Source organism: Lactuca virosa, chromosome 8, assembly GCF_052849685.1.
Source record: "Lactuca virosa cultivar CGN04683 chromosome 8, Lactuca_virosa_CGN04683_v6, whole genome shotgun sequence".
Taxonomy (NCBI): Eukaryota; Viridiplantae; Streptophyta; class Magnoliopsida; order Asterales; family Asteraceae; genus Lactuca; species Lactuca virosa.
In genome coordinates, this window is record NC_136433.1 from 6,043,060 (window position 1) to 6,066,955 (window position 23,896).

The window sequence follows — 23,896 nt, forward strand, 5'->3', positions numbered from 1 at the left end:
TGTCGGTTGTAGACAATTTAGGAAATAATGTGTTGTATATCGATTCTTCCACTAGTTTGGATAAGGCATCCTTGTGGCACTGTCGTCTTGGACATGTCAACAAGAAGCGCATAGGCCAACTCCAAAAGGCTGGAGTCTTGGAGTCATCTGACTTAAAGTCGGATGATAGTTGCGAGTCTTGTTTGCTTGGAAAAATAACAAAGTCACCCTTCACTGGTACTTGTGCTAGGGGTGAAGGTTTATTGGACCTCATACACACAGATGTGTGTAGACCCTTCAGAACCGCCACAAGGGATGCTAACCGCTTCTATGTGACTTTTACTGATGATTACAGTAGATATGGATATGTCTACTTAATCAAGCATAAGTCGGAAACCTTTGAAAAGTTCAAAGAGTTTAAACAGGAAGTGGAGAATATGCTGGGCAGGAACATTAAGATGCTCCGATCCGATCGAGGAGGAGAGTATCTTAGTACAAAGTTCCTTGACTATCTTAAGGAATGTGGAATTGTTTCACAATTGACACCTCCCAGAACACCACGGCTTAATGGTGTGTCTGAGAGGCGTAATCGAACCTTGTTGGACATGGTTCGTTCCATGATGAGTCGAGCTTCGTTACCAATTTCATTCTGGGGGTATGCCTTAGAGACTGCCGCCCATATTCTTAATCTAGTCCCTACCAAGAAGGTTCCCAAAACACCTCACGAGATGTGGACTGGGAAAGTTCCTAATTTAGACCACATCAAGATTTGGGGTTGCGAGGCTTTCGTGAGACGTGAGACTCACGACAAGCTGGAACCTCGTAGTGAGCGGTGTATTTTCATCGGCAACCCACAAAAATCCTTTGTTTACCTCTTCTACAGACCCAGTGAGAATGTGGTCTTTGTGGCAAGGAGAGGGGTCTTTCGCGAGAGAAAATTTATAAGCCAAGGAAACAGTGGGAGGCAAATTAACCTTGAAGAGCTTCAAGAGTCAAGTGGTGAAGGAACCTCAAACCCTAGCAATCAACCCGAGGAGGAAACTCATGTTCAACCAACTGACGAGTCTGTACCTATAAGGCGTTCCACTAGAGTTAGGAATGCGCCTGAGCATTACTATGGTTTCCATATTACTGCGGAAGGTGATACATTTATCAGTGATAGTACACTGGTAAATTTGGATGAACCTAATAGTTATAGGGAAGCCATGGCAGGCCCCGAGTCTGCTAAATGGAAAGAGGCTATGGACAGCGAGATTCAGTCCATGTATGACAATCAAGTTTGGAACTTGGTTGACAATGTACCGGGTCGTAAGAAAGTCGGGTGCAAATGGATATTCAAGAAGAAGACCGACATGGATGGGAAGGTGCACACATATAAGGCCCGACTGGTTGCGAAGGGTTTCACTCAAACTCAGGGAGTTGACTATGATGAAACCCTCTCGCCAGTAGCAAGGATTAAGTCTATTAGGATTATGCTAGCCATTGCTGCATTTCATGATTATGAAATATGGCAAATGGATGTCAAAACCGCTTTCCTTAATGGAAAGTTGGCTGAGGATGTTTACATGAGTCAGCCAGAGGGTTTTGTCAGTGCAGAGTACCCTTATAGAGTGTGCAAGCTTGAGAAATCCATATATGGATTGAAACAAGCATCTCGCAGCTGGAATCTTTGTTTTGATGAGAAAGTCAAAGAGTTTAGTTTTTCGAGAAGCGAAGATGAGTCCTGTGTATATGTCAGAGCTAGTGGGAGTATAGTTAGCTTTTTGGTACTGTATGTAGATGACATACTACTCATGGGAAATGACATCCCAACCTTGCAGGAGGTTAAGTCCTGGCTTGGGAAGTGTTTTGCTATGAAGGACCTTGGAGAAGCTACCTATATCCTAGGGATAAGGATATTGAGAGAAAGGAGTAAGAGACTAATTGGACTTAGTCAAAGCACCTATGTGGACAAAGTGTTGAAAAGGTTCAACATGCAAAATTCCAAGAAAGGTGACTTATCGATCCAGCATAATGCCAAACTGAGCAAGGCTCAGAGCCCGAGTACAGAGGTTGAGATAGCTAAGATGAGTCGATTACCATATGCTTCCGTTGTTGGCTCGATCATGTATGCTATGACTTGTACCCGCCCTGATGTGGCCTTTGCTTTGAGCATGGTCAGCAGATATCAGGGGAATCCTGGCAAGGCTCACTAGACTGCGGTGAAGAACATTCTCAAGTACCTGTGGAGGACTAAGGATTGGGTCCTTACCCTTGGTGGGAGTGATGACTTGAGAGTAGTGGGGTATAGTGACGTTAGTTTTCAGACTGATAGGGATAATTTCCGCTCTCAGTCGGGCTGGGTCTTTACCATGAATGGAGGATCAATTACCTGGAAAAGTTCCGAGCAGGAGACAGTAGATGATTCGACTTGTGAATCAGAGTACATAGCAGCGAGTGAAGCGGCGAAGGAGGCGATATGGCTGAGGAACTTCATCGGAGACCTTGGATTTGTACCAGCTATAAAGCAGCCTATGGAGATTTTCTGTGACAGCTATAGTGCGGTTACCTTAGCCAAGTAACCGAGAGATCATGGCAGATCTAGACACATTGACAGAAAATATCACTTCATAAGACATAAGATAGAAGAAGGACTCCTCGTGGCAAAGAGGGTATCTTCAGAAGAGAACCCAGCAGATCCCCTCACGAAGGGACTGACTAGGGTTAGACATTTGCAGCATGCGAGGCACATTGGGCTGAAGGACGATATTAGTTTTACATATTAGATAGCTATTTCTAAAACTTGTAAAATGTAATTGACATTTGATGATTAAATAAAAGTTGTTGTTTATTTATAAGTAAGATGTTGCTATCTTGTGTCAACCGTTTACTATTGTTTCAACTTTGCACGTTTTAACTTCCAGAATAATTACTTTATTCAACCTCTCCACAGTCAGTCATATGTTGGAAGTAGGTATGAATCAAGACTATCATGAATTGGGCTTGTAGATGTCTAAGGTGTTGGACATAGCAAGAGTTGTTGCAACATTCATGAGTGCTCATAAGTTCTGAGTATTGGATTAAACCCACGCTCACTTGTATCACTTCATGGAATTTATCTCGAGTGATCGTGAGACGGTAATATCATATAAGTCTTCAAACCTAGAGATATGAGTTGTTGCCTATGAGTTGGTTGTGCATTGAATGCACGAAAACGCATCAGTAACTTGATGTTATAAAACGTGCCTTTGTGTATGATTCAACAAGTAGTAGAACAAGCATATGAGTCGAAGTTTATCTGTTCCTTTTAGTCCTTGGAGGATTAAAAGCGATATCTGGGCCCCTCAATGATTTTGTTTTGACCTATGTAATGGGCCCGGTTAGAACCAAATTGATGTGTTCATTTTAGTTCTATGTCAAACAAATCGGAAATCAAGAAACAAACTGTTGGACAATAAGTATGACATTGTTCCATGTATTTGTCCGGATGATATCCAGAACAGAGGATTATATGATCACTTATCTTAAATGGCACTTCATAGTTTAGCAGAGTTTTAAGAGCTACGATTGCTGGTCGGTTCCTGAAGTCATACTATAGTTATCAGACTTATCCAAGTGGGAGACTGTTGGATAAGGTGTCTAAGTCCGTAACTATATTTGGTATGTACTTGACCCGACCCGGCATGGTCCATTTGAGTTGCACTTCACCGAAACAATTTATATGGATAATCTTTTGAGAATAATATAATTTATGATTTATTAATATATTATAAGTTATAATATATTAATATGAAATCATATTATTTAATTAGTATTGATCAAAAATTAATTTAGAATTAATTTGGTGATCAAAATGAACTAATTAAATATGGACTCTTATATATATATATATATATATATATATATATATATATATATATATATATATATATATATATATATATAGAATGGGCCAAGTTCATTTAGGATGGGCTAAGCTTGCATGGATATTCCATGGAGTTTTTAACCCATGGATCCTATGGAAATGAAAGGTCATTGGTATTAGGGTTTACATGAATGTAACCCTAATCCTCCATACTATATAAAGAGGTCTTTAGCACATGAAATGGCACTAGTGTGTGAGTTCAAAGTATGGGCTGATTTCTACTTGGTGCATATTATTCTCTCAAGTCTTCCAAGGTGTTTTGGTGATTTGTGATTCCACTTGAGGCATCCACATTATTGGTGCTAGGCTCTCAAGACTCCAAGCAATCAACCACAAGAAAAGGTATGTTATTCTACTAAAGTTTTATAATACAAGTACCCCATAACATGCTAGTTAGGTTGAGAACCTTGGAATTCAAATTTGCATGAATATTAGAGAAAACATAGATCCAAGGTTTCTAGGGTTGCATGTACACCATATGAGTGTTAGAATGCTCAAAACCCATCAATAACATGTATGGGTATCTTGGGGAAAACTTACTTGAGCTAGACCGGTTGCACGCATCAAACACCTTGTTCTTTCTCAAAACCATTTATTTTTAAAAACTTAGAAAATTATTTTCTTGTAAAAATCTTTCAAACCCTTAATTTGAGTCCAGACACCCCCAAAGGTGTGTCCGAATCCCTCAAACCAAGGCTCTGATACCAACCTGTAACATCCCAAAAATCATGACCAAAATTTTTGTTTTTAGTACAACGATTCATAAAACATTTTAGAGAAAACATCATCAAGTTATTTCATATCATCAAATCCATAGATCATAATTCTCAAAAGCATGTCGTAATTAAATAAAAATGTCATAGTACAATCCCAAGAACATCATAGTGCGGAAGATAGCGGTGTGATGCAGTGCTACCGTGCCGACTCCTTTCCCTTCGAAGAAGAAGGACCTGAAACAAAAACTGTAAACCGTAAGCACAAAGCTTAGTGAGTTCCCCCATCATACCACATACCATTCTATAACATACTTCCAGGCATATTTGGGTGCCCAACCTACCCTGTTATGCATACCGGGGTGCCTAACCTACCCCTGTTAGACATACCGGCGTGTCCGACCTACCCCTCCGGTTTATCTTAACCGGTTACGGGGACTATTTCATCCCCTACTACTACCACATAATAGCATAACATAATCATACTGTCAGGCATATCGGGATGCCCGACCTACCCCTTCGGTCCTTACAACCGTAACATGGGGACTATTCCCCCTACTACCACTATCACCTAACATCATACCATACTAGCATATAAAACATATCAAATAGTGGCAAACCCAGGTAATTATCACAAAGACAATTATTTGACAAACAACCCCTACTAGTGGGCCGACATTGTGGCCGTAGACCCACTTCTACTGGAAGGTAAATCACCTCAATGTCGTACAGTAACTGAACTGTCCTTGGTGTTGGGATCAACTCTCCTCAACTTCCTACACATATCAGTCTCCTTTAGTTATTCCTTCATATTCATAACCCTTTTAAGGGTCAATCTTGGATAATGGCCAAGTCAAAGTCAAAGTCAATGCTCTGGTCAAAGTCAACATCCTGGTTGACTCAACTCGACGAGATCCATAATTCATAGAATCTCGAATTCGCGATCTGACTCGTCGAGTTACCCTTTAACTCGTCGAGTTTCTCCTTATCACGGAATCAAGAATTTCTATTTGAACTCGTCGAGTCCTTCCCTGGACTCGTCGAGTTCTCCTTCATACAGTTGGGACATATGCTCTCTGACTCGGCGAGTTCATCCTTGGACTCTTCGAGTTATTGACCTTTAAGTCCAAAACACATCTAACTGACTGAGTTATCTTCAAGACGCAACAAGTTTGCTAAGTAACAGAGAAGGTTGGGGAACCAAGACCCGACTCGCCGAGTCCTAAGAACGACTCGCCGATTCCCCCATGATCCCAAAACTATATAGTCGATTTCAGTCGGGCTTAACGCATCCAAAATATAGATTTGGCCTCTTATGGTCGATATCACACATAAAGTTACAAAATTTACGTTCATGCATGGGTTGTCTAGCTCAAAAGGCCTTAAAATGAGGTTCACAAGGTGCATGGGACTCCCATGGCCATAAAGCTGACACCTTTATGTCATGGAGTCCCTCAAAGGTTCTGGATCTGAAGTAAATGCCCCAAAACATGCTTGCATCATGAATGGTTCCAAAAATGGCTCCTTAAAGCCCTAAACTACTCCAAAAAGAGATCTAATAGATGAATGGTCAAGGTATAAACTTTATACCTCAAAAGAGATGGAAATGGAACAAAACCTATGGATCTACTTGCTTCCTCTTGAACTCCCAAGCTTCTTCTTCCTTCTCAAGCTTCAAAACCACCAAAAATACACAAAAATGGCTCAAGAACACTCAAAATGGGTTAGGGTTTCGATTTAGGGTTTTCTGGACTAAGGGAGGCGATGAGGGAGGCCATAGTGGGGGTGTTAAGGCGTTTAAATAGGGTGCAAACCCTAAAAATTAGGGTTTCACTCTGGCAGGCCTACTCGTCGAGTCGAGGCTCCTCGACTCGTCGAGTAGACTTCAAGTCCTGCATCCACATATCCAATTCCTACTCGACGAGTTTGGGGCCTCCAACTTGTCGAGTCCCTTTGTAAAAATGCATAATTTTTATTTAAGATACGTACCAGGAACCGGGCGTTACAAAAAACCTTTCAACTTGGAAGAGCTATAATTCGGGAATGGAACTAAAAGGGTGTTTGGAAGGAATGGAATGGAATCGCTGAAAGGGATTGGAATGTTAACGAATCATAATATATAACACATTTGGTTGGCAAGAAATAAAAAGGAAGTTATTAATAAAAAATTAATAGATCTTAAATTCTAATATATCAAAATACAAATAATTAATTTTTTATTTCAATTATCAATATATGTATAATAAGGGTATTTTGATCTTTAAATACAAAGAAAATAAAATAAGTGAATTCCTTCTACCACCCCCCAAAAAATAATGAAGTCTAGCACGTGGAATTTGATGTATTAAGTCAACAATGATTCCATAATTTGGAAAACCAAACAAACTCCAGCGAATTACATCTTAAGATGCAATTTAGCAAAACAAACACGCCACACGGGGCTTTTTTTCAAAAAATTGATCCAATTAGAATAGAGACTGGAAAAGTAATTGAAATATGAAGGAACTAAGATTTAGATTATCTCAAAATCTATATCATTTGGTTACTTTGGTTTCTTAATAAAAAAAAGTATAATTGAATTGAATTTCTTCAATCCACCCCTAATAATTAAAAACTTTCAAGTAACAGAATGGAGTTGGTGATTCACGGAGATGTTTAAGGCATATGAAGATCAATCAAAGCCATAAAGAACTTGATCCATCTTATTTCTTAAGGCATCAACCTCTTTAATACTTAAGAAATATTGATAACCAGATACCTAGGTAAGATCAGTTCATGATGAACTTAAAACCCACCAACAGACAAAAAAAGTTTGGGGGTATAAAAAGAATCTTGCACCTCGAGAATTGAAGAATTGATGTTGGTTAAAATATGAACTTGTATTTCAAACTACAGCCATCATTGATTCTTTTGTTTTTTTCTAAACAAATGGGTATTAGTTATAGAGTTTTAAAATTCATAGTAAAAGAACCAGAAGTCAAATAAATTAAAAAATAGCATGCAAATTTGAATATCCAGTTTCCTAACCTATATTCACATTCTCATGATCAAGACATCTTCGGTCCCAACTACTTCTTGGCTTGAATTCCTTCAGGAAATTTCTATTTCAAGAACACAAAAGCCCTGATTAGTACACACCTATTTATTTGTTTACGAAATAAATAAAAAGAGATAATAATTGGCCCTCTCTACATATTCTTCCCATAAGAACATCATTTCCAATTGGATCAATAAAATCTTTATCCATGGTTACTTATGGGACCGCTAAGATATGTCTATTTCAAGAACCAATTGGACCAGTTTAATCAAAATCAAGAAAAACAACACAAAATTGAATCTCTACACACATTCTCGCCCCAACTCCAGTTCGTCAGCTTCAATCAAATCTACAACAAACAAAAACTTAATAGAATAAGTCAAAATGAAATTAGAAAAAATAAGAAGGAACAAAAGAATCCTCAATATGAACATGGAAATTGAAATAAATACGGACGTAGTTTTACATTTCGCTCGAGAAGAAGAGTAAGGATTACCGGTAATATTTGATGGAAATAGAGGGTTCAAATGAGATTGGGTTCGACTGCCGAGATTTAGGGTGAAAGGATTCAATTATACAAAATTGAATCAAATCCAAAGTAATTAGTGTTGATTTTAAGGAAGGTCATTGATATCAAAATTATGTTTCTAATATAATTCCTAATTTATAGGCTTCGTAGTTGGAAAGTCTTTATTTTAAAAAAATTGAATATGATTAAGCTTAGAACGTGAAGTATCAACTTTGAGCGGGAATTTGACGAGAGAGCTTAGGAGAAGATGACATGTGGCAAAATAGAGGTGTAAAAAAAGGTCACGTGACACCTTAGAGAGGTTTTTATTAGGAAGAGAGATTATGCTTCACCACCAAAAACCATGAAAGTTCAAAAAAATGATTAATGAAAATAATGAGTTTACATATCTCACTGAAAGTGTAGCCATTGTTGACCAAAATACCCTTGGCCTTCAAAAAACTTCAAAACCATTCTAAGGTTATTCACATTCTTTCTAAGTACAGAGATTGCATGTATAGATGTTGAGATGCACATAGAGAGATTACCTGTATTATCTACTAAACAAATCACATATAGTTTTTATTATATCTACTAAACAAATCACAAATCTGAGCACCAAATATCAAAAAACATAATATTAAATATTATAATCTGAAAAAAAGAAAGAAGAAAATGGAAGTTTCATAGCTACATATATTAGATTTGTGATCTCAAACTATACAAAAAACATACTTCCCAGGCGTTGTTGCTATTGCAAATTTACTTGGATCATTGATGATCATATATCCATATCAAACTTACTAACTCAAAATATTAACCCACTGACACTTAACATCAAAAATCAAAGAAAGTGTGGTCACCTTCAAACACACCTTGAATTTTTGAGCATGTTTGAAGGTGTACTCAGTAGCAACAACAACAAATAGCAAGTTCTTGTAGCCATTGATGATCATATGTGGTGCTACAACTAACGAAGGGTATTTGATTCCCAATAAAAATGCAACAACTTGAGAAAGTCTAGTGGTGAATTTTTCATTGAGATCATCTTCTATGCAGTAAAGACTTCTGGACTGAACACTGATCCATTTTCATAAACAAAATGAACAACTAAGCCATAAGATTGGTCCAAAGAAACCAACACGTGCAGGTGCTGCAACCTGGAAATTGAAGCTATGGTTACAGTTGATTTAACAAACCTGATATGAAACATAATAGTCTGAAGTGAGATTTTAATTTCGTTAACCTTATACGTAGCAACAACATCGCCCACTTCCTTAAGTTCCCATTTCATAAAAACCAATCCCACATTCCCCTGATCCAAAGTCGATTAAATAGTTAATAACTTAATCATACATAAAAAAGGAAAAATTAAAATTAAAACATCAATTGAATGGAAAAGGTACGCACCACGAGAAGAAGAATTAGGTTAAGAGATTCGTACATATCTCTACATCACACCAAAACCAAATTTTAAGAATCATAAAAACGTAGGAAGATTCATATCTGTAAAGGTTCAAATGAAAACCAAAAAAGATTAAGAACCGTAGGAACCACTTATTTTGGTCTATTCTTTCAAACTTATTTTGCAAGAAAATTTTCCCAAACCCTCTCAAACTCTCCCAACAACACTTTCATCTTTACACACTACACAAACTCTATCTTCTCTCTCATCTTAAACTTGAAGAACACATAAACATTGCCACCAGTTGCCACCAGTTGCCACCAACCACCACCCCTTGCTGTCGCAGCCTCCTACCGTTGGCATACCGTCGCCGCCTCCGACCACCGACGAACTACCGCCATCAGATCCACAAGCTCCGGTTAGCTCCAGATCTACAATTTCAGCTTCAGATCTACAATTTTCAGCTTCAGATCTACGACTTTAGTTTTCAGATCTATGATTTTCATCTTCAGATCTACGATTTTCGTCTTCAGATCTACGATTTTCGTCTTTAGATCTACCATTTTCTCCTCCAGATTTATGAGCTCCGACGAGCGGTGATAACCACCACCTTCGTCTATCACTGTCACCACCAACGGAACACGTATCTAACAAGATCTGATGAAAATACTTCCATATCCACCGTCGATCGCCACCTGGTCTAAGATCTGGAGTCACGAAATTGTTTAAGCTTCACTTTACCTCTCTAAAACGCAAAACATCTTAGTTCTGGTGCGATTTGGTCAGAGCTGATACCACCGTGATCGCCGTCAACTTCGTTTCCACATAGCTACCACCACTGATGTCACACCACAACCTCCTACTGTCGACATCATGTTCAGATCTAGTCAGATATGGTGTGTATGGTTCAATTTTTCTAGAGCTGATTTATGTTGTGTTATTTCATGCATATATCTGAAGCTATAATAGTGGTATCGGTAGCTGATGGTAGTTCCACCACCTTAGATACGTTCCAACACCGTCACCTTCTCCATCTCTTTCTTTCTGACCTCCAGTGAAACACATCAGGTATGTCGATTTTTTATTTTTATTTTTTTTCCTTCTGTTAAGATGTGAAATTAATGTTTTAATATCTCATTTATTGTTTATTTTTGTTGATAATAGTTTTTTCTGTTGTTAAGTTGTGGATCCATACGTTTTTTTTCTTATTTGTTATAACATATGCATCAAATTGTTATTCATAGTTTATGTTTGATGGTTGTTATACTGTAAATTAAAACTTAGAAGATGTGTTATTATGTTAATGTTTTCTCGAATAATGTGAATTTATTTTTTTTAAGCTGTGAATTATGATTTTTAATGTTAACTATTGTTCAGTTATGTTAAAGTTCGTTTTAACTGTGAATGAGTAAATTGATATGGTTTTAAGTAGTGAATACTATGAAAGAGAGTCCTAAACTATTTTTTTGTATGTTTTTTTATGTTAAAGTATGAATTTGATGTTTTAATCTCTCATTTGTCGTATAATTTTGTTAATCTTAGTTTTAACTCCTATTAAGTTGTGAATGTATATTTTTTTTTTGAATTAAACTTTGAATTTATTATACTAGTTTGTGAATTTTTTATATTAAATTGTGTATTAGTTGTAATAAGTGTTTTAAGTTGATAATATGGATGTGAATAGTACTTTTTGTGTATTAAAATGTGAATTTAGTGTACTAAGTTGTGATTTTTGTGTTTTAAACTGTGAATTGATTGCATTAAGCTTTGAATTTTCTTTTTGAACTATGAATTGACTGCATTAATGTAACATCCATAAAAATCATGCCAAATTTAAACTTTTAAAAATATTCCAAATCCATTGATTATTACAAAAATTGTTTCCAAAATAGTTCAATGTCAAAATATCCCAGAATCAAATCATAAATAACAGGAGGTGTACAATCATGCCTTCGCCTTCCCACGATCCTCAGAAGTACCTGAAACAAAATCAACAACTGTAAGCCCGAAGCTTAGTGAGTTCCCCCAAAATACCCATACGCACATCAACATACATATAACACACACAACAACATACTATGGGTCCAATCAATCATCGGGTTGGAATACCCCAGGCCCTCAACCATCGGGTTGGAATGCCAACATACTATAGGTCCAGTCATCCTCGGGATGGAATACCCCAGGACCACAACCATCAGGTTGGAATGCCCTCATACTACTAGTCCAATCATCATCAGGATGGAATACTCACGGCCCACAACCATCGGGATGGAATTCCCAGGTCTGTTGGCTCTCGCACAAAGCAGATGAGCCTCAACCACCAATCAAACATGTGCACATATATCAAAAAACCACGTAGCAGTCTACAGACAAACAAACCGATCTAACAGACCATACTAGCATAACATCATCCTATCTATTCGGATACTGATCCAACAGATCATAGCAACATAATACCATCCTATCTACCAGGATGCTAATCTAACAACTTATACTAGCATAACATATCAGGATAACAATCCAAAAGGGACGGCCTTGGTGCCTTAGACCCTTGAGCATAGTGAGGAAACTCACCTCACAACTGTCGAACTGAAGTGATAAGCTCAAACTCTCGAACCACAGCCACACCACCTATATTTACCATAAGACCATTTCCATAAATTTCCAAGTTACCAAAATACCCCGAGAAGTCAACTAGTCAACCATTGGTCAAAGTCAAAGTCAACGGTCAAAGTCAACAGTCCATGTTGACCCAATTCGTCGAGTGCAGCTAGCAACTCGTCGAGTTCCTTAAGAGTTCAGAAGGTCATAAACCCTCACTGACTCACCGAGTTTCCGACCAACTCGTCGAGTCTATGCGTGTTCTGAAGTTGGGGAAAACCCTAACTGACTCGTCGAGTCATCCTGCTGACTCGTTGATTTCATGCAGAAACCCTCAAGGCTAATCTTCATCGGACTCGCCGAGTTGGCCATGCAACTCGTCGAGTCTCTTCAGTCGTTTCTCCATTCAGATGCTTATAAGCCACCCTAAAGCTCCATATTGCAGATCTGAGTTCCTAAAGCATACTTCCTACGTAAAGTTGCAAACTTTACGTACATGGAAGGTGTTAATGGCCAAAATCAAGCTAAAGAAAAGGTTCTAAGTGAGGGAAATGCATTATCTTGCTAGAGGCTAAAACTTTATGACCATAAGAACCAAGATGAGCCTAGATCTGAAGTTGCATCTTCAGATCTTGGTCAATACCCAAAATGACTCACCAATCATGCTAGAATAGCCCTAATCTCAATCATGAAGAGATCTAGATAGAAGGAAGTTCAAGGTAACGACTTGTTACCTTCAAGTGATGCTAAAATGGAGTAGAGTTCAGATCCTCAATTGTTCCTTGCTCAAAACTTCTTGATCTTCAAGCTCCTTTCACCAAGATCCACCTTCCAAGCTTAAAACACACAAATATGGAGGGAAAACGCGATTTAGGGTTTCTGGACTCAAAGGGGTTTGTAAGGGAGGCTAAGGGAGGCTAATGATCCTTTAAATAGGGTGCAAAACCCCATAAATTAGGGTTTCATCCTCCAGCCCCAATTCGTCGAGTCGGTCCTCCAACTCGTCGAGTTGGTCACTTAAAACACGCGACCAAATCCGTGCCTACTCGACGAGTCAGGGCATCCAACTCGTCGAGTCAACCTTTCAAATGGAACTATAAGACTGAAAAATTTGTACCTGAGAGTCGGGGTGTTACAATTAAGCTGTGAATTTTCTTTTTAAATTGTAAATTGACTAGATTGAGTTGTGAATTATGCGTATGAAAGTATGAAGTTACTTGTATCAAGCAATGAATTTTGTGTATAAAATTCGAATTGACTATATAAAGAGTGTTAAGTTGAAAATTGTCACACCCCCAAACCAAGGATGGCAGAAACGTCCGGGGGTGGAGGACTTCATGTATAGTATCACAACAACGAGTATAATAGTGCTCAAAGTAAATACAACCATCATAAATATAATTGAAAAGATTACACCATAGTATAAGTTTACATGTTTCAAAATCAATTACATTATGATGACAAAATGAACTGTTTGACGATTTAACGTCCCATCCTCAAGATGTTGTTGATAACCTGTTTCACTGATTTCCTGAGAATAGAAGTAGTTTTGAAAAGTGTCAACAATTAAGTTGGTAAGTTCATAAAAGTTTTGTTTGAGAAAAAAGTCGTTTTCCTTGTAAAAGCGATAGAGTATGATCCCAGAAAATCCAATATTTTCTTTATTAAGTGTGAAGTGAATGCTCCTATGTTATGCGATAATGAACCCTAGAAAGACATGTAGATTCCTTCTATAATCACCCGGTGTATATAAGTTATATAAAATTTAAGATAAATAAACCGTCGAATATAATGGGTCTGCCCTAGGTCCACAACCAAACAAGGAACAGGAAGTAAGGCGGGCCCACCAATTCCAAGTCGATTGTGACTAGATTCTTATATAACTCTAGCATATACACTTAGCAATTATAGCTGAAGTCTAACAATTCTAGACGAAATGTAGTTTTAATAGAAATATGTTTCCAAAGAAAATCCAATATTTTCCTTATAAAAGTCATGTTGTCCTAAATCCCAGGACCGAGAATATGTGTGTGTGTTTTGTACTTATAACGTATTTGTAGTTTTAAATAGATAAAACCTTTTTTTCAAAGTAGAGTTTTCCCTGTAAACTTGAAAGATTGTTAACTCCCTATGTGAGTCGCTATAACCATACTATGACGAGAAATAACCTGCACAACGTTTTTTAGACGTTAGGATCCTATGACTCTTGTCACCCGCAGACCTGCCGGTCCGGCTGTAGCTAGCAGCGAGGTGTGGGGTGTCAATCCCAATATAGATCTATACACAATTATCACGCTCTCCCTATAAGAGACTCTGGTTATAACTTACAGGAATTGGAATCCCGCACTCGAACCTACGGGGAGAGAATTGTCTCACAACTTAAGTTAACTAGTTTACACATAGTTTGATATTAAAACCTCTTCCGTGGAGGAAGTAAAATCACCTTTTATGAATAAATTAGTGATATGAAATCCTTAAACTATTACTATTATAGTTTATCATGTAGTATATGAAAAACCCATTTGTTTTGAGAGTAAAACCTTTTTCATGTAGTAAAAATCCATAAACTATGCTTATTTTAGTTTATTATATGTGTTCGAAATGAATGAAGAAACCTTATCATGAATGACTAAATTTCAGTTTATGATGATATTCTAATCAAGAAAAGACATTCACATATTTAGAACTTATTGTTATGCACTTTGCTCAACATACTATATAGTGTTATGAAAGTTGTAAGTTGTTAACTAGTTTTTGACCTTTCTACACTTTTTTAGAAAAATCATACGAAGTCGAAAACTGAATCCGTAAATTCTGAGAGTCCATAAAATTTGTCTAGTTTATTCATAATTTTTATTATTATTTTTAGAAGTCTTTAACTTGTGTTAAAATGTTCATATTCACAGACTGGTCCGAATTCGTTTCTAAAATGATAGGCAGTTTTGTAAAAATCACCATAAATCGTAGAAAAATCGTATGGAGATGTGCAAGTAGTCATTGTAAAGGTATGAACCTGAACTATTTTCAAATTAAACAGTTTTGAAAGATATTAAGTTTAAGATAGTCAAAACAGTCCGTGAACAAGACTCAACTTTTCTGATGAAAGCTGTTGTTTGAGTTTAGTTGTGTTCTTGGTGTTTTAACTTGTATTCCCCCCCCCCCCTCTTAAAACTTAAGAAAAACGTGAAAAGATAGGGGTATGAACTCACCTTGAGTGATTTCGGTAGATGGATGATGAAGAAAGGAAGTGTTCAACTCAAGAACACTTAGAAGATTGCTTGAAGATTCGAAGTTCTAACACAAATATGATGAAGTTTGTGTAAGAAACCTATGATTTGACTAGAAAGGAGTGAAATAATCATATGGAGGATGATAATACTTACCAAAAGTAGAAGAAAAGCTTGGAGAATAGCCTTGAATCTCAAAATTTAGAGAGAGAAAGTGAGAGAGAATGAAGTTTGTTCTTTGGTGGAAAATGAGAGAAATGTGAGGAGAGAGGGGAGTTTTCCAGTCTTTGATCAAGGATGTGGCTGAGTACAATGAAAGGACTAGGTATGGTGGAAGGACAAGGGTTGTCATGGAGTGGGCATGGGTGGTTGCTTGTGTCATACACTAAAGTAAAGTCAACACTCCACCAATAATATCCCACCCACTCTTCTTGGATAAGGATTATACCCCAAAAACGTGATTAATTATGAAGTATGAGTTCTATATGTTAAAATATGATTTTGGGTGTAAATCCCATGGAAAAATCATGTAAAACGGGCCTAAAATGAAGTCGTAGTCGAAAATCGGGTGAATTTGGCCTATCTGCGAGACTTCTCGGTACTGGGCCGAGGTTCGGTCCCTACTGCTGCTGGGCCCGAAGGCGAAATGGGCCGAAATGGAGCGAAGGTGGTCAGGAGCGAAATGGGGCGAAGGCAAAAGGAAGGTTCGGTCCGAAGGGAGGTTCGGTTCGGTTCGCAGGCTTCGGGTTCGGTTCGCATGGTTTCGGTTCTTCAGCAGTTCGGTCCCTATAGGGACCTTCGGTTCTAAGTACTTTCGGTCCAAGAGGGTTCGCTTCCTAAAGGGAGGCTTCGGTCTATCAAGGCTGTTTTACCAAATATTACCCCGTTTCAAGCGTTTTTGACCCGGTTAAGGGTCGGGATGACCCGAAAGATTATAAAAAAAGTTAAAAGAGATTTTGAGAGAGATTTGGGAGAGATTTCTCATACTTGGAGAGATTTGGGAGAGATTTCACACACTTGGAGAGCTTTCTCACACTTAGAGAAATTTAGGAGAGATTTCACATACTTAGAGAGATTTAGAGTGAAAGAGGTTGAGAGAGATTTCGTTTGCGACCTTTTTGAGTGTTTGGCTTCGTAAAGTAAGCTTCGTAAATCCCGTTACGTCTCGTTATGAATGTTATACGCCCTCGAGGGGTATGGAATAATGTTTTATCGAGTAGTTTCATCACTTGCCCTGATTAGGGTTTAGATTTTCCGAACACGTGAAAACTCTAAGTGATACTTTGTATTAAGATTGCGAGTTGTATAATAAGAAACGTAATGGAAACCCTAATATACAAGGGTTAGATGAGTTGACCGGTTTGACTTGTTGACTTTATTTGACTTTGACTTGACCGGAAATTGACGGTTGTCACAAAAATATGGTTGTGGATGCATACTTTTTGTGTATTAAACTTTGAATTTTGTGTACTAAACTGTGATTTTTGTGTTTTAAACTGAATTGATTGCATTAAACTGTGAATTTTCTTTTTAGACTATTAATTGACTATATTAAGCTGTGAATTTTGTGTATTAAATTATGAATTGATTATATTAAGTTGTGAATGAATTGACATTAAGCTGTGATTATTTTATAACTTTTTTGGTTGCTTTTGAAATAATGTAAATTTTATTCACGGCTTAATATATTAAATTCACAATTTAAAATATGAATGATTTATGTATAATTTTTTTTGTTAATTTTCTTCTGAATATATTTATTTTTTGTGTTGTATAAGTATGCACTACAAGAATAAAACCCTATAGGAACAACAAAAATCGTCACTTTAGGGTGCAAAGTCGTCGCTATAGATGCCAGGGACGACATGTCGTCACCATAGGCCTCGTCACTTTACCTCAGTCGCTTTATCTCATTTTGTCGTCACTATAGCCTCCGTCGCAATAGGTACACCTAAACAGACGACATGTCGTCCCCACAGGTGCACCTATAGCGACGACTTGTCGTCCCCATAGGTGTTTGGACACAATTTACATCCTGTCCCTATTATTTGTTTAATTTCCCAGAATATTTACATAAAATCAAAAAAATAGTAAATTTAACTATAAAACATTTCAATATCATATAATCAAAAGCTTATAAAAAGATAGTTTATCATTTTTCATACTTGGAAGCATGAATGAATCACATATAAAAAGATGGAACAAAAGATTATCAATACAGGGGCAGTTTATCATTATGTGAAACTTGGACTTTTTTATACTTTTACAGTTAGGGCAACATACTTTTGTTGCACCTTTGACATGCATCTGTTTTGGCTTGGTTCATAAAATGTGAAAAACAAATTTTAGCCTCTGTGAAAATCGAATTAATTATACTAAAAGATCTATGTACTTACAAGCTAAATATATGAAATCTAATAACACCAAAATCAAATTCTCCATCTTGAACAAATCCTGTAGATGATTAGCTCGAAATAATCATCCCCAGGCGTTCATGCTTTCTAATGCCATTTATCCAAACGAATACGGTGGTTTAGCATCACCGTTAGTATCATTGTTACAAATCTTCATTGTAGCCCTCTCAACAGCTTCAAGAACATCCTCATTGGTCACAAAATCACCACCTAACAACATACACAAACATAATCAAGACATTACTATATCTAAACACTTAAGTGAATGTTATGTTTAGCAATTAGCACAAACCTCTACAAGCAGCAAGCATTACAGTCTCATCAAAGCAGAATCCAGTAACTTGGGTCTGTTAGTAGCAGCTATAACCACCACATTTGCACCCTTCTCAAACCCATCCATCTCTGTCAAAAGCTAACACATCAAATGACCAGATTTTATGTCAACTATTTCATTGTTTGACTTTGATCATGAGCATTAAATTAAAATAATATTTACCTGGTTTAAACTTTGGTCACGTTCACTATTAAAAGATGTTCCATGTCATCGAAAGTTATGGATTGTTTCTTACTCGGTTTTCTATTTTTAATTTTTCCAAAATTTTGCCAACTGTATAGGTGATACCAATAATACCAGATATTGAGCAAGGTAGGGGCAAAATTAAACATTTCACGCAAAAACTCTTTCATTGATTTGTATGAAAGCTGTTGTGTCAATGGACAGGAGAAGAGGACACGAAAATATATATCCTTCATTATTTTGGATAAATGCTCTCGGTCAACTACCCAACGCGATGCTTGTTGTTTTGTTAGGACAAATGCTATAAGTACACATAAAGAAGCCCCGACTACAACCATGAATATATTGTCTTAGTTTATCATCAGACCTCCTTGTTGTTTTATGAATTTTTCTTTTTGCCTCTTGTGTGTCTGTAATGTAACTAAAGAAAATTATGCAATGAACTCCTGTTGGAGCATGTGAAAAGTGAAAGAACATTTCTTGAAGTGGGTGTACAAAAATCAGTAACCCTAAATTACTAACACATCACAAAATCATTAACCCAATAGCAAAATTAGCGAGACATACCTAGAGAAAATGGGAGCTGCTGGACAGAGAGAGGAAGCTGGAATCAGGGGAATTGAAGCAGTTGACGGAACCAGGTGCCGAAATCTTTGCAGGTCGTCGAAATCAACACATGGAACTTGAAAATTATACTTTAATCTCACATTTGACTTTTTTTTTTATCAAAAGTACTTCAAAATATTTCATTCCATTAGCAATTGCTACCTTTATATTAAACGATTACAAGGTATTTATTTAACATATCTTTTAGATTTGTTAGTTTATATATATATATATATATATATATATATATATATTCAAAATTGATGTAAGTGTATTATGTTTCAGAAGTTATTACTTACTTAAAGAAAACGTGGTTGACACAATATAAAGAAAAGTTTGTATCTGTTTGGACCTACGTATTTCTCTATTTTGGGAATTACACAACCAATAGAGTGGAGAGTCAGCATGCCAAAGTAAAATTATACTTGGACTCATCACAATCAGATTTAGCGACGGTATGACCAAGAATTCATGATGTTGTTCAGTCTCAAGACTATGCTATCAAAGCAAGTTTAGGACAGAGCATGATTATTGCACGACATCGTTTCGTCCATCCAATTTTCAAATATTTGGTTGGTAATGTTTCAATTTATGCACTTGAAATAATTTTCAAGGAATTTGAACAAATCAAATTCCTTGAAATTTGTGGATGTCAACTGCGTACTAGTCACGGGCTACCATGTGCACACGAACAAGCGGTATATTTAAAAAATGAAAATCCAATACCACTTGAATCCATTCATAACTTTTGGAAAAAATTAATTTAGATCCATGCATCCGACTAGAAGATGATGATGTTGATGTTGAAGGCCAAACGTCTAACACACAATTGAAAAAACAATCAAGATCTAGTAAGTTCAGTTGGGTGCGGAAGTTAAAAGATATTTTTTCACCATCAACCACTTCGCTTCGGGAACCTACTTCTCATAAAAACAAAGTACCAAGTGGACGTCCGCGGTTGAGTACACAAAGTGAATATTGGTTGATTATGTCGGATACTGGATTCCTCATCACTAATAAGTATGGTGTAATTGTCTATTTTTTTAGATAAACAAGGTTCGTCGACCTGTTTTCCACTTTGGCATGGTCCGCAAGATATTTCACATCATAGATCTATTGTTATCGCCTTCGTTTATAGTGACCATTACGTAAATGTTGATTTACAAGAATTACATCCAATGCCTACAGTTTTGTCACTTTGGCGTCACCACAGATCAGAACGTGCCGTTGGATGGGAAATACTGTATAATGCTCGACTTAATGCATATATTCCACCGAATGCACCACGTAATAATTGTAATATTCATGTAGTTAATGTCCCTGATAATTAATAAAATTAAAATATGACATTGTTTGACGAAACGGTAGTAAATGAAAATGATAATTTTATTTGTTATAGTTGTGAAAAAATATCATATTATATTTTCTATTGTTCGTTTAATTGTTTATGATCGTTATTTTTTATTGTTCAAAACGTAAACAAACTTGAATTTAAACCGAAAAGCTTATAAAAAAACCATGTAATTTAAAAAAAAAATAACAAAAGAAAAGGTTAACCACCTTGAATTATACCGACAAATATATAAAAATAAACACGTAAAAATAGTTTTTTTTAGGTTAACGAATGAAAATTATTAATAAAAATCAAATTATGTATAATATGACGTTAGCAAAAAGGGTCATTCATGCAAGTTTTGGAAACCACAGATACCATATTCGTAAAAAAAAATTATCAGGGACTGACTTTGTGACTTTTGGCAAACCATAAGGACCATTTTTGTAATTTTAATATATATATATATATATATATATATATAATTTGAAAAAATAAAAAAAATTATATGAAATCTATACAAACTCTATTAAGAACAAATAAAAATGTTATATAATAATAATAATAATAATAATAATAATAAATTGTTAAAAGAAAAAAAAAGAATAAGTTAGTGTTTTTATTTGAAACAAGGACTAAAAGTGTAATATTCATAAATTATAGGGATACAACCTATTAATTTTTAAATTAGGAAACAAAATTGAAAATAAAACCAAAGCACAAGGACCATTTCTGTAATTTACTCTAACAAAAACATTAAAATAGTTTTGAAATCCCTCACCCTTAATCTCTCATTCAATAAATACCATCATTACATATTTAATATTTTTTTTAATTAAGTTTACCATTAATGGTTTTCAATAAATGGTTTTGACTTTTTTCTCGGATGTATTTAAAATCCCCCGATTCAAATATAACACTAAAATAACTGATCATTCATAAAAACTATAAAGTCAATTGATGGTGTTTATATATTTCAACTTATTTTATTTATTTATTTATTTACTAGGTTATAACCCGTGAAAACCACGGTTCACAAATTAAAATAACATATAAACTATAAAAATTAGTAATTATTGTTCAGGATAAATACAAAAATACATTGCTAATTTGGATTTTAAAAAAAATACGTTTTAATTTTGAGTTAGATTTAAAACCATAATGCAAGTTGTTGTTTTAGTCAAATTTATGATTCAAAGTTTTGGCATAAGATAGATAATAAAATTGAGGTGATAGTTTGAGAATAAATTAACATTCTTAAACTAATTAATTTATGGCATTGAACAAATGCAAGACCTTTAAGGGTATTTGTATTGCATCATTCCTTGGGATTTTAAAGGAATTGGAATTAAAATCCATTCCAATCCAATGTTATACAAAAAGTCATGTATTTCAAATTATGTCATTTTAAAAAAAGAAATGTTTGTGGTATTAGTAGTGTCTGCAAAATTTATATTGTTTTTAAAGACCATCAAAATCACAAATCTACTAAACACCTTATTGCCTTAACTTTTATGTATCTTACAGAAATTAGTTATGCAATTTGTTGGTGACATTTGAACAAACTTTTGGATGGTAAGCAATGAAAGTCACTCCAAGCAAAAGTTAGGATCTACTATATCGATTCTAGGGTTTTTTGTTATTGCATTTTTGTTTTTATCTTAATAATACTAAAAAACTTAAGTTATCAAGCATAAAAATACAGCATTAACTGTAGCTTAACATACATCATGTATATTTCAAACATAATTTGGTTAAACCCTTTCTCCTTCCTTTGACTCTCCTTCCTATGTGTCTTCAAAAACATTCAGAATCAACACAATGATGGTCATTTACAAACAGGAACATACAAAGGTATTCAATTTTTTTTGGGAAGCCACACATTGTCACCTGAACACCAGTTGTGAAAATTCCCCTTTTTACATTATACGAAAAGATCATTGATGGTCATTTTTTACTTGATACGGAACATTCAAAAGCCTAAATAACATTCTTTTAAGATTGTATTAAAGTCGAAATCAAGTTATTACTTGATGAATATGATTTTCCTAATAACAATACCTGAGCCCTCTCTTCCATTTCATACATTCCTACATCATGAATAAGATGGTTGTAGATTAGCCATACAAAACGAAATGTTCTGATAACCAAAATACTATACATCTTGACACAAAATAAAAAATAAACTAAAAATTGATTTTAAAACTGAAACATAGCTCCGAACCAGCAATGGAGCTAAAATAAAAGCAGAAAGTCATACAATATCGATCATTTTAAACATGAAACAAAGCTCCAAATGAACACAAGAACCCAGTAATCAAGATTCATTTACCACATCAGACATATCGACCTGTAACCCACCTAATAAAGAACACAACCCCAAAAGTTATACAAAACACACACCTGAGAAACCTAAATCTTTGAAGGATGATAGACAACTATCTCTTTTCAAACTAAATGAAACTAAATACAAAAATTGATCTATATATGAAAATGTCAAGCTTTTTGTCCATTACCCAAAATTATCAGATACTTTGTTGAACATTCCCTCTTTACACCTACCACTCGAAAGTGCTCTATAAGTAGATTGCCTAAAAAAGCCACAAACCATCACAAAAAAAATATATTAGGGTTAACCTTTTTCACATATAGATTTTTGAAATTCAAGCGTTCTTCAAAACTGTCAGAGCATCCTTTGTTGCAGCCAAGATAAATGATTCTGAAGCATTAGGTGGGTAATAATATATTACTGCGAATATATAACGCAAAAAATCAGTCAAAAACAATTTATACAAAAAAATTTGATAGGTTAGAATAATTTATAGTTGCATACCTTGAGCCACTCCAGCAATTTCTTTAGCAAAACCAGCCAGTATCTCATACTTCAGTAATATAGAATTAAATTATTATTATAACAATATAGTTTTTGAAATTGTATTTTAATACTTACCTTCAACTCTTGAGAAGAAGGACGTGGTGCATCGGCAACCATTTCTGGATCACCTCACTTATTATCCACCCGACATCTCCACTCTTCTCCCTATTCTTGCCATTCTTAGAAATCAGACGAAGGCCAAATGACAGACGAAAGCATGTATTTGACTATGTGATCCAAGTAATTTAAAATCAAATTGAAATGGGAACAATAAACATCTTAAGGAACCCTAAAACTGGAAACCAGTTAAATTTGTTACCTGGGCTAAGAGCAGTTGTTTGCTAAAACTTCAAATTGATTAAAAACCAATACAAGAGTCGAGCACTGGAATAACGTAGTAGTAGCAGGCGAAGCGAAAATCAAAAGGGTTTGCGTTCGGTCTCGAAGCTATGGTTTTAAAGAGAAAATTGCAGATGATGATGCAGCTGTGTATGCGATTGATAATAGGGAATCCAATATCAATATCCCTGATTTTATGAGATTGTAGTTGTGACAAAGATAGATTCCAAAAATGCTAGGGAGAGAAAAGAGGACAAACTTTAAATAAAATCTTAATTTGATGCCTGATTACACGGATTGCAATTTGAAATTTGAATTCAAAACACAAGACGAGTATAATTTTAATTTAGGAAGGAATTTCAATAGCGGGAAAAAACAGAATAGATCCATAAAATTGACACGTGTCCATAGCAGCTCCATAAAATTGACACGTGTCTA

General features: G+C 35.6%; 1 protein-coding gene across 1 annotated transcript; it reads right to left on the minus strand.

Annotated features, from left to right (window-relative positions):
• Positions 1 to 7,976: 7,976 nt before the first annotated feature.
• LOC145130046 (large ribosomal subunit protein uL10y-like) lies at positions 7,977 to 18,099 on the minus strand. The gene is made up of 6 exons (XM_079064897.1): positions 18,081 to 18,099; positions 17,902 to 17,998; positions 9,552 to 9,591; positions 9,341 to 9,456; positions 9,017 to 9,221; positions 7,977 to 7,982 (listed from the first exon to the last, which is right to left on the minus strand). Exons 1-6 carry the CDS (start codon positions 18,097 to 18,099, stop codon positions 7,977 to 7,979), a joined length of 483 nt encoding a protein of 160 aa, XP_078921023.1.
• Between the last annotated feature and the right edge of the window lie 5,797 nt (positions 18,100 to 23,896).